This window comes from Stegodyphus dumicola, chromosome 2, assembly GCF_044657685.1.
Source record: "Stegodyphus dumicola isolate Sdum_Otavi_A_Nest chromosome 2, ASM4465768v1".
In the NCBI taxonomy this organism is placed as follows: Eukaryota; Metazoa; Arthropoda; class Arachnida; order Araneae; family Eresidae; genus Stegodyphus; species Stegodyphus dumicola.
Window position 1 is genome coordinate 37,349,479 of NC_140769.1, and position 12,494 is coordinate 37,361,972.

At 31.9% G+C, this 12,494-nt stretch overlaps 1 protein-coding gene across 3 annotated transcripts in view; it reads left to right on the forward strand.

The window, feature by feature from the left end:
• The window catches only part of LOC118179486 (splicing factor 45-like), a 75,205-nt gene that overhangs the window by 5,598 nt on the left and 57,113 nt on the right, over positions 1-12,494 (forward strand). Inside the window, exons 2-3 of one of the 3 annotated variants that reach the window (XM_085810592.1) lie at positions 7,624-7,713; positions 8,172-8,254. In XM_085810592.1, coding sequence (XP_085666718.1) covers positions 7,644-7,713; positions 8,172-8,254 — 153 coding nt within the window. In that variant the 5' untranslated portion in view covers positions 7,624-7,643. The remainder of the gene's footprint in view (positions 1-7,623; positions 7,714-8,171; positions 8,255-12,494) is intronic. The other 2 variants (XM_085810593.1, XM_085810594.1) reach the window with 2 other exon arrangements.

Below are 12,494 nucleotides of genomic sequence, written 5' to 3' on the forward strand. Positions count from 1 at the left end.
CTGCTAGCCGAATTACGCTTATGCTGGAACTTTTATGGAACAAAAGTGGTTAATCATGACGAAGATTAGGTGGGAAATTGGGAGAAAGTGCAGAATCGCAAATTGCTTGCCGCAAATTTTTAAGAATTCCACATACACGGTATCCATGTACAGGTCGACCTATTTTCACTTAAAAAAAATCCAAGAATTGCACAAAAATGGCATTGCGCACACTCTTGATTTTATCCATGTATACTGCTTAAGTCCTAGCTAGTAACCTTTATCGCCTTATCAAAATGTCGCCAAACTACCTGTTACCATATTCCAAAGATTAGCCTCATTTTCTTCTGAATGATGCAGCCATACGCATGAAAAAGGCAGATGGAACACTTCTCAAAATGTTGTATCTGAAATGAGTTGTAAATGCTTTGCGTGAAAAGTTCATGAATTGTTGCCAGACGTTGACAAACCTATTTGTATTCTAAGAAAGATCTTTTTAAAAGTCTTTAATCCGGACCTCAAACTTACAAACTTTCTGTGCATTCATCAATGCATAATGCGTTAACGCATGCGCATATGCATTTACTCATGCACGTAATACGTTTACGCAGGCGAGTTTAATGTATAACGGACGGTATAAGCTAAGCTAAAATAATCTCATTATCTATTTCAATTAATGTTGCAGATTGCATTGTTCCTTAATCTGCTGATTGGATCCGGCTTATTATTTTTTGCAGACTGTTAGAGCAATTTTATAAAACTAAGCTTGAACTTTCGATTATGTAAAAAATAATTTCCGATTCTGGAGCTACCAAAGGATCTACAAAGCGAAAGCATGTTTCAATGTCCATCAAACAAAAAGTGGAATTGCTGCAAAAAATGGATAAAGGCATATCCTTTGATTCTCTAACCGTTCCAAAATATGTTTATCAAATTCACCCTGCTCCGTGATGGGGGGTGGGAGGGGGACATGGCACGCAATGAACTGGAAGTTGATCTGTCAGCACTATCCTTATCTTCAGGACAGATGTTTTTATTTTATTCGGCTTATAATTTCCTTACTAAATGTAGTATTTCATCTCGATGTACTCCATCTTTGATATGGTTTAAATCAAATTCCTTGTCATTATAAATAACACAAATACACATCAAATAGTTTTCTGGTTGCAATTTTCTTATTTCAACTATGTGTAATGTATGCTTTACGCATGTGTGCATTCTGAGAAATGTTTAATAAAGTAAACAAATGAATACAGTCAAAAGTCGTTAATTCGGACACCCATAATTCGGAATGATCTATAATCCGGACATCAAAACTATCTGCGCATGCACCACGTTGACACATGCGCAGAGGCGTTCACGCATGCGCGTAAGACCTTTGACGACTGCGCATATGAGTGTGCGCATGTGCAGAATACATTTTCGCGTGCGCATTTTATGTATAATGGATGTATAAGCTAAAATTATCTAATTATCTATTTCAGTTAATGTTGATGATTGCGTTGTTCCTTAATTTTTGAATTGCATCCGGCTTATTATTTTTTGCAGACTGTAAGAGCAATTTTATAAAAGTAAGCTTAAACTTTCGATTATATCAAATAGAATTTCCGATATATATTTGTTAATATGTAAAGGATCTAAAGCGAAAGTATGTTTTGAAATCCGAAATCTGTTTATCAATTTCACGCTGCTCCGCGGCGGGCGCCTAATGAATTGGAAGTTGATTTGTCAGCACTATCCTTATCTTCAGCGCAGATGTTTTTATTTTATTTGGCTTATAATTCCTTACCAAATGTAGTATTTCATCTCGATATGCTCCGTCTTTGATATGATTTAAAACAAGTTCCTCGTCATTATAATTCGCTTCCGATAGCGAAGAAAAGTGACAGAGGTTATTGAAAACAAAAAAAATTTCGATTGACAAATTAGTCGGTGTTCTTGACACAGCAATTATAGGGCTTGAACAGCGGAACTTTGTAACTGAACAAGAAATTATGTCTGTTTAATAGAGTTAAAGAGAAAGTATTATCACATGAAACGAAGCAAAACTTAAACAACTTACATTGAAAGAAATGTTTAATAAAGTAAACAAATAAATATTAAGCTTTTTCTTTTTGCAAATTTTGATACCCTTTAGATCATAATTGTTCTTTATTTCATAAATTACGGTTTCATATTTTTTATTTTAGAATTTCTGCATGCCATCTTACAAGATTTAAACTGATGATCTGTAATCCGGAAAAACCAATAATCCGGAATCGCCGAAGTCCCGACGAGTCCGGATTAACGACTTTTGACTGTATTAAGCTTTTTTTTTGTAAATTTTGATACCCTTTAGATCATAATTGATCTTTATTTTATAAATTATGGTTTCATATTTTTAATTTTATAATTTCTGCATGCCATCTTACCAGATTTAAACTGATGATCTGTAATCCGGAAAAACCAATAATCTGGAATCGCCGAAGTCCCGTCGAGTTCGGATTAAAGACTTTTGACTGTATTAGTTTTGACAAAGTGGATAACATGATCAAGTGAGATTGTTATTATACCAAGCAGTAATAACTTTAGGGGGAATGACAGTATGATGGCCCAAGATACTGAATACTGAAAATTCAAACTTGAGCCAAATTACCAGTATTCAACAATTGTATTGCTCAACTGCTTGTGAACTTGAACAAAAGTATGAATATCTTGTTAGTGAAACCCATGACTGAAGAAAATCAGGAAAATTTATGAAGTTTTCAAGATTAAAACATGGTCGATTTTGTTATGAATCCCATGATTCTGACATTTTTTAAATACACTCCTGCTACACTGATAGAGGTGGAATGATCATTGTCCTGCTTACAACAGATACATCATGTCAATGTAGAATATGAAGGAAAGTTTAGGTTATTCGAATATGGCAATGAATACCGGCTATGGACCTGAAGAAAGATGCCGTTTTGCAGCCAGCCCTTTAACCATGATATGAAACTAGATCAAACTACCAGTAGTCAATGGTCTTAACCAGTTGTAGGAAAAATCTGAAGAAAATGCTTGCAATATCATGTAATCAGAAATTAACTATGTGTTGCATAGCAGGATTACTTTTTCAAGTGTCGAGGTAGAGAATACTTTTTTTTTTTTTTTTTTTGTTTCTTTTTCTTTATATAGGTATTTGTCCATGGTATTCATTACATATATTCTCTGTCATTCACACAGAATACAGTCAAAAGTCTATAATCCGGACTCGTTGGAACTTCGGAGATTGCGGATTATCGGTTTTTCTGGATTATAGATCATCAGTTTAAATCTGGTAAGATGGCATGCAGAAATTATAAAATTAAAAATATGAAACTGTAATTTATGAAATAAAGAGCAATTATGAACTAAAGGGTGTCAAAATTTACAAAAAAAAAAAAAAAAAAAAAAAAAAAAAAAGGCTTAATATTTATTTGTTTACTTTATTAAACATTTCTTTCAACACGCGCATGTGTAAAGCATACATTACGCATAGTCGAAATTAGAAAATTGCAACCAGAAAACTATTTGATGTGTATTCATGATATTTATAATGACGAGGAATTTGATTTAAATCATATCAAAGACGGAGTACATCGTGATGAAATACTACATTTAGTTAGGAATTATAAGCCAAATAAAATAAAAACATCTGCCCTGGAGATAAGGATAGTGCTGACAGATCAACTTCCAGTTCATTCCCCCCCCCCGCATTGTTCCCCCTTCCCCGCACAGGAGCACGAAATTAATAAACAGATTTTGGAATGGTTAGAGAAACAAAGGATATGCCTTCATCCATTTTTTGCAGCAATTCCACTTTTTGTTTGATGGACACCGAAACATGCTTTCGCTTTGTAGATCCTTTGGCAGCTCCAGAATCGGAAATTATTTTTTACATAATCGAAAGTTCAAGCTTACTTTTATAAAATTGCTCTAACAGTCTGCAAAAAATAATAAGCCCGATCCAATCAGCATATTAAGGAACAATGCAATCTGCAACATTAAGTGAAATAGATAATTAGATAATTTTAGCTTAGCTTATACCATCCGTTATACATTAAACTTGCATGCGTAAACGTATTATGCGCATGCGTAAATGCATATGCGCATGTGTAAATGCGTTATGTGTTTATGCATGCGCAGAAAGTTTGTGTCTTTGAGACCCGAATTATAGATCATTCTGGGTTATGGACGTCCGGACTAAAGACTTTTGACTGTACTAAGATTTTTAGTAAAAAGCGTCTTTTTCATTAAGTGCTTTGCATGTCGATATTCTCAAAATTATGTTTAATAATTAGTGCTACTGTACATATAATAGATTAATGGATTCATTACTATATAACACATTTAAAACATTCATTTTACACAAGCAATTTTTCAAAGTTGTTTTTTAAAATTTACTTGCTGATAGCTTAAAATATTTTATTTTGTAACAACTGCCTTTTTTATAATAAATTTGACAATGCCAAGAATTTTCAATAATATTCAAATCCTTTAAAGTAGCATTGTAAATAAAACTAGAATAAACATTATACATCTTTTATCTTTCAAGAATCATTCAAACTTTGATTAATTACTCAAAGTGGTGGTTTATTAACTTTGATGACCCTGGAAATACATAAAAGTATTTTGTTATCTCAGAAACCAATAATAATTTTTATTTCATTCTAGTCATCTATTGTATATAAACACCTAACATCCTCTGAAATGTAATTGTTAAAATGCTTTAAAAATATATCAAATTTTTAAGCACGAAAACTGATTAAATTCTTATTATTTTAGGTAAAAATAACAGTAATAAAAATAAAAACTTTTTTTAACGTATATTATAGTGGCCCACGTTAATCATAATATTTTAGGAGCCCTATGGTTCTGTGTGTTTAAAGTCTTTTAAAAATTACGTAAGAACAGAGCCATACTATTCTAAACAGCTGTGTTATATTCACCCCCCCATCCAATTTTCACCACCTCATCGGGTAGTGACGCACTGGTAGCCAGCGGCAAAATGGAGTCTCGAGCAGACGAGAAATATTGTCTAAAAGCAAACCAGGTTTCTACCTCTCGCTGGGTTACCAGCTTTGAACTTTATCGCCATTTTTGGCAATGTTTACATTTAACGGATCCTTTGCGGAAGTGCTTCCTTTTTTTGTTCTAAAATTTGATATGTGTTTTTCTCATGAATATGTATGTCCAGAGAATATCAGCGACTTGTGGATATCGGCTGTGCAAGAAAATTTGGTGAAAGTGCAGAATCGCCCACTGCAATCAAAGAATTGCACAAACTTTGTGTCCATGTGCACATCAATCTGTTTTTACTTAAAAAAAATCCTAGAATTGCACAACTAGGCATAGCGCACTGCCTTAAATTTGTCCATGTACACAACAATCTATTTTCATTTAAATAAAATCTGGAAGCTACAACAAAGTTAAAACTATCATGATAACCAGAAGTGAGGTTTCATCACCAAAATTAAAAAAAAAAAAAAAAAAAAAAAAAAAAAAAATTGTCGCTAGTCGAAGGGGCACCCAATTCTACACTAGAGCTGCCAAATGAAATATTGCACCAAGGTGGTTGCATTAATACATAACTATCAATATAATTTTATCAATCCTGTTATTGGTTGGCTTAGCACATTGTTGAATGATTATGGGGCAGTGTGAAATGACAAAATAAACATTAATATGGCACTGACCATAACGAATTAAATTCTTATTTAATTGAGTTTATTCGGTGGCACCAGTGTCCTAAAATGCATATATTTTCAGATATTTTTAATTATACGCAGTTTCATGCCTCTGAGTGAAATTCAGTAACGGATTTTTTTTTCCTTCATGATTTCTTTGGCAAGTTGTTTATTTTATATTGAAAATTTCTGATTTTAAGAATATCTGTTATGTTATTTCCCTTGGATGTTTTTTGAACACAACCATACTGTAAAATATTATGGCAATTATTTTTATTTTTCGAATTTTTTGTCAGATTGTCCGCTTTTGGCGGCAGCTGAATTCAGTTCTGATAACTGAGCAGTAGTGGAATTTTATAAAAAAATTAAAAGATTAATAAAATTTCAAATGCAAGAAATAGCAGCTAAGAATCAGGCATTAGTTTGCTTCCTGGTCTGCAGGCCATAGTTCATAAAAATTTTAATGGACTTTGAAAATACAGGATAAAGAGAATGTCAGTTTGCGTTGGCTTTTCTGTGATTGTATTAGACTGTCATAAAATTCAGCAGTTAGAAGGAAAAAGTTCAGTCTGACCTTGGCCGATAGTTAAGAAGAGTTTATTCTTGTTAGCAAGATGAAAACAATCATGATGTACATAAATCCATTTTAATATTTAGGAGACTTTGTTCTCCGAATGCATTAATGAAAAGAAAAATTGGGGATTATTTTTTAATTTTCAGAATTTGGCACTAAAAGGCGAGGAAGTATTATATTTCATTCAGGGTTGACAAGCTGCTTGGAAAACTGTAAAAGGTCGGGGAATTTGAAAATTGACCCCAAAAAAGTCAAGGAATTCAAATATTTTAGTTTAAATCTGGAAAAGTTAGGAAATTTCATACTGCAATCCCAACATTGGATGTTCGTGCCAATGTAGTGTTTCTTGGCGAATTGTGCATCGCATGAGCATCATTCGGAAAGTTGGTGTAGAGTCAATTTTCGCAGCACCAATCAAAATTATTAGAGTCTTCTAGCAAACATTATTACTGAAGAATATATAAATTGTGATGCCAGTTTAATGGCAACTTGTGGGCTTCCTGAATACCTAAAATATATAGAAAGCATCAATGTGTACAAATCAAGGGAGTGCGCAATACCTAGTTTGTGCAATTCTCTGATGTTTTTTTAAGTGAAAATAGGTTGATGTGTACATGGATAAAGTCAAGGGAGTGCACAGTGCTGTTTTTGTGCAATTCTAGAAATTTTTTTAAGTGAAAATAGGTCGATGTGTACATAGATACTGAGTTTGTGCAATTCTTTGTCTTTTTATTTTAGCTTTTACACAAGCCAAAATTACAAGTCAAAAAATTGCGCAAACTTGGTATCCATGTACCGCCAAAGATCACCAAGGGGTACCCGTAAATATTCTTTTAACAACAAATCCTGAAATGGGAACATTTTATTTAAATGTGGAAATGTTCAGTATAACATGTGGTCATTTTAGTTTATATGTTTCTGGAAAATCATCATTCAATTGATATCCAGTGTTTTGGTTACTTACAGTATGCTATAGTTTTATTTCAGCTGTTATTTCCTTGACTTTTGGCTTCTTAATGTGTTAAATGTATTAAAAATAAGCACTAACGTTAAGCACCAATTCATAAATTCAGCAGAAGAAAGTACAACTTTGCCTAATGATCTACAAAATAATGTGATTGTTGGTTATTTCAAATTTTATCCATGATAATTAAAAAAAAATGTTTGATTAATTTCAAAACAAAAACCTTTTTTTAGTAATTAAAAAAATTAATATACTCATTTTTAATAAAAAGTGTTAGCACTTAATTTGTTCTTTATTGAATAAAATTTGTATAATATTTTACTTGATTTAATAAGTTTTTTAAAAGTAATTTTAATTGAATTATTGAATAATATAAATTAAATTATTGAATTTAAAATTTAACTCTTTCTTTATAGTTGCTGGTTAAGGATTAGGTATGTCTTTGTATGATGGCTTGGGACTGGACTCAAAAGAGAAAGTACAGAGGGATCCTAAACCCGACCTTGGTAAATATATTCTAGTTCCAAGTTAAGGCTGTGATAAAAAAATTGAAGATAAGCCTAATCTGTTTCATGATTTAATAAATCAGTTCATGTAAATAGTAATTTTCTTTAGTTGTTGCTGTTAGTGTAGTGGGAAAATTAATAACAATATGAAATTTATATGTAAGAATTTTTATATTGTTTAGCAGAACTTTTAACTATATTTTTGATTTTTTAAATAACATTTGTGTATTTTTTTTTTTTTTTTTTTGACAATTGTGCTTGCATGCCAAATTTTATATTCAGTTTTCTTATAACATACTGTATAACTTTTAAACTTTTAACATGAATTCTTAAATAGTGCACTAGCGTCACTTCTTATCTTTCTAATAATGTTTATTCTGTTTTTGTGCTTTAAAATGTTTAAATGATTTTATTCTTGTGATTTTTAACGTGTATTTTATACTTAATTCCGCTTTCAGTGGGTTGGTCCTCTGGAATTAAGCTTCTTCAGTCACAGTTGCAGCTGAAAAAAGCTGCTTTGACACAAGCTAAGGTATACAATGTAAATAATGATTTTACTCTTGAAATTTTTCCTTTCTTTGAAATACTTTTCATACATTTAATATTCCTCATCTTTTTGTTGTATAAAGTAATGGAATTAAAGAAGTTTTAGAACTCTTTAATATCAAGATAATTAGATTGATTATGCACAATAACCAAAGTTTTTTTATCTTATCTTATTTTTATAGTATAAGAGAACCAGTTTTATCCCCCAATAAACTTTAAATCGGATTTTAAAAAAGTAATCTGTTTTAATTTAAACCATTTCTTTCAAATTTAAATTGAGATGAAATGTTGGTAACTGTCAGAAGAAAAGAAAATTCCACTGAGGGAATTTTAATGACAATTTACTTAAAAAGAGAAGGGAAAAAAGGGAAGGCAACAACATTATATTCAGATGAAACTTATATTGTGTAAATTCTCTTTTTCCCACCCCAAGTCATTTTCACAAAAATTTTTCTGATTAATATTCATTTGATCTGAACTATTTTAATATTTTAAAGAGGCATGTACAGCATTTAATGAAGCCTTAACTAATGGTTAATACACTGACGGCAAAATTAAAGGAAAAATGATAAAAAGGTGCTTTATGTTAACTCTATTAAGTTAATCAACAAAAGGTAGCAAGCTGGTAGCTCAAAGTCAGTGTTATCATGTTGTTCAATGAGACTTACCTGCAGTATATCTAAGTATGCAAATTTTTGTGACTGTTGTTTTGGAAATGACCAAATGAACAGATTGCTTCAAATTCTTATTTCAAGGAGAATGCAAGTAGTTGGATAAAGTTTTTGTGTGGAGAAAGTGAGACGTGCACTTGATAAAACATCTGATGGATTGTAAAAATTGTGTGCATTTAGGAGAAGGGAAGCAGGATATATCCTGATGCAGGTCTGTAAATACCCAAAAGTCAAAAGCACCACGCCAAGAATCTGAAATGGATTTTAAAGACTATGGGGATATATGCAGACAACTAGGTCAAGTTCGAAAACACATCACAAAAGACCCTTGGGATGGTATTTGACAGGAAATGCACTAGAGTACAAGGAAATAAATAACTGACATAAGTTCAGCTTGTTGTTCACTGCAGCTACAGGAACTCAACTTCCAGATATATTATGAATGATAAGCTAAATAAAACAGGGCTGTATGCAAGAAAATGCATGATTTGTGTTCCACTAATTTGGGCTGCAAAATGTGCCCATTTGTAATTGAGCAGAGATCATCTTGAGTACTATGGACTGGTACCAAGTTTTCTTTACTGATGAGTCTTGTTTTTGTCTGGAGTGGTTCCAGACATGCTACTGTTCAAATGCACTAGGATGATGATTTGCATCATTGTGATACTTATGTAGCACTCTTTAGGAGCTTCAAGGGGCTGTTAATTTTGCATGTACTGTGTATTCCGGCATATAACGAGCACATATAATTTCAAACTACAATTTTTAATTTTTAGGTATATTCATCATATAACATCATGCACCATTTTCTTTACGAAGAAACCTCAATGATACTTGTGCACTTTCGAAGTCACTCATTCAAAGATTTTTCTCAGGCATTCAAATAATGATATATTGAATCGACAAGCGAGAAGGGGAAATGCTTGAGGGAGTAAATAATTCTGTGAAGAAAGTAAGTTGTATTCAATGCAAATGTACACAAAAATGTTATTCTGGGGTTTCAAGAAAAGCGCAGGACATAATTTTGAGAAGAACAGCCCTATTGACCCGAATAAATTCTCATAATTAGGAGTCAGATGTTTTCTCTTTCTGTAGTCATTTGAAGCCAGAATTTTGAAGTGAACATCGAAGGCTTTAGTACACATTTGCATTAGCTGAAATACAGTTGTTTAAGTGTTCCTTTTAGTATGGTAAATATGGCTCCTTGCAAACAAAATAGCACAGTGCTGGTTTTAAATATGAAGTCATTCAGTTTATGGAAGAAAATGGAAAGCAAGAACGTTTAATGTTGGTGAAAGAGGGAGCGGATGATGATTATTTATATATGGATCAGAGTGACAATGACAGTGAAGGTGAAACAAAATTTGATAATGTAGAGAAAATAATGAATATGTTAAAAATAAACCTTAACTAAGCAAGAAAGTTTAATAGTGCTTAAAATGAAAACCTTATGACCAAGTAAAGTCCTGGCTTTGAAATTTGGTTTAAAAAAGCAGTAGAAAATGAAGGATTTATAAGTAATTTTCATCTTCTAATTGGCAGCATGTCTAGCTGGCAATCTAGAGTTCAAATTCTAGGAAGAGTGCATTTTACTTCCTACGGTGTCTTGGCATCCAAAAGTGTTATGTAGTCTCACTGGCACCTGAAAATAAATGTGATGGATGATAATTATAATTTTGCCATCACCATGATCTGACTGACTTTATTTCACTTCCCAGGCTCTAGTCATGCTTTAAATTGGGATAAATGTAAGCAATTTTTACCTTCCTCACCATATGTTCTCATGGTTAAGTGGTACCATGTTTGGCTAGCAGTCGGAAGATTTTTAAGTTTGAATCCCAGCAAGTGCATAGCTCTGAAAAAACTTAGTAACCCTAGAAACCTAACAAATTGAGGTGGAGGATGATTCATTGTCAGGGATTTGGCGAGCTGTGTCTCATCCCTTTCCTAAGTTTTTTCTTAAGTGGGGGGAAAATATAAGAAATTACCATCTTCTCCTGTGCATGCTCTTGTAATGTAACTGATAGCATATTCAGCTAGCAGTTGGAAGATAAAGTTTGAAGTCTGATGAGGGCATAGATAATTTTGCTCATCTCTTATTCTGAATAACCCAGTAGCTCTACACAATAGTTAAATTGAACAAGAAAGTATATTTCTGTAGGGTTAAGATGCAGATTATTAAAAATTTATAGAAGTGAGAAAAAATTTCAAGGAAAGAGAACATTTTAAAAATAAATTGCAACATGAAACTTGATTTAGTTCTAAAGTTAATAAAATATATTTTGTATTTCTCTATTTCTGAAGTGCACATTTCCTCCATATGAATGTCTCTCAAAACAGTATTTATCTTAGAATCGACATAGAATTAAAGCTTTTTTTTTAAATTTTCACATGCCTTATGCAACATGTAAAGCCTTTGTTTTATTCTTATGCACTTAAATTTATCGTCATTGCTTCCTTTGGATATAAAGGTGTTATGGGATAGCTAAAATAAAAATGGCTCGCACACGAAAGGAGAAAATTCTGAATACCAATAAACTCTAAGACTGAAGAAGTAATGAATAGCATATTGATTAGGTAATAGTTAATTAAACTATTATACTAGTGTTATTGCACCAGAAATTCTTATAAATATAATTTTGAGTATTGTTACGTACATGTGGCTTCATAATGGATTGAATGCACACAGAACCGATGGTAGTTTGATGGAATTTACTTTCCCCAAACAAACACTTTTTACAGTTCTGGAACTTTTCACAGAAATACTTGTACATATCTTCTCAGTATGACAACACAAACAGTAGTTACTACTTCAAACTACAAAGAACATTAAACACAAGACAATATAAAAGGCCTGAAATGTGTTAAGTTCACATAGTTATCTATCAATACTGAGTTAGATTCTGGCGAGATGGCCATGTGCCTCAGTGTACCTGCCTGTGTAACGTTATTTTTCTGGTGAAGCTTCATATTCTTGAGATTTTTCATGTTATATTTATACAAGAGATACTAAAAATTTACACTTAATTTCACTAAAATGATTTACATATATAAAAAATTCATAGCAGTATATTTTAGCATTTTATTGCATTTATATTATTTTTTTAATATCCTTTTCTTCTGTGGAACTGTACTGAAATTAAGGAGTGGATTTTAATGGATAGCATCTTAGAATTGTTTAAGTCAGGATTATGAGAGTTCAAAGTTGCATAAAGTGTGTATATGTAGAAGGGGGGGAGAATATGATGATTTTGCATATTTAATAATCTTGGTTTTAAGTAAATAAACAAATGTGTTAACAAAGTTAGTTTTTAAAGTGACACATGTAAGTTTACAAGTTCAGTCATTATTTTGAATTTCATTCTGTTATAATTTTATGTTTATCTTATAAAGGTATTTTTCTAGAAATTATAGCCTCTTAATTGTTTCATAAAACAATTCTTGCTTACATTCTTAACTGCATCCTTTAGGAATGTACGAGTACTTCAGTTTATTTATAACTGTTTTCATTTGGATAAATACACTAACTGCCTGAGAAAATGATACATCAGGAAAAAGTAAATA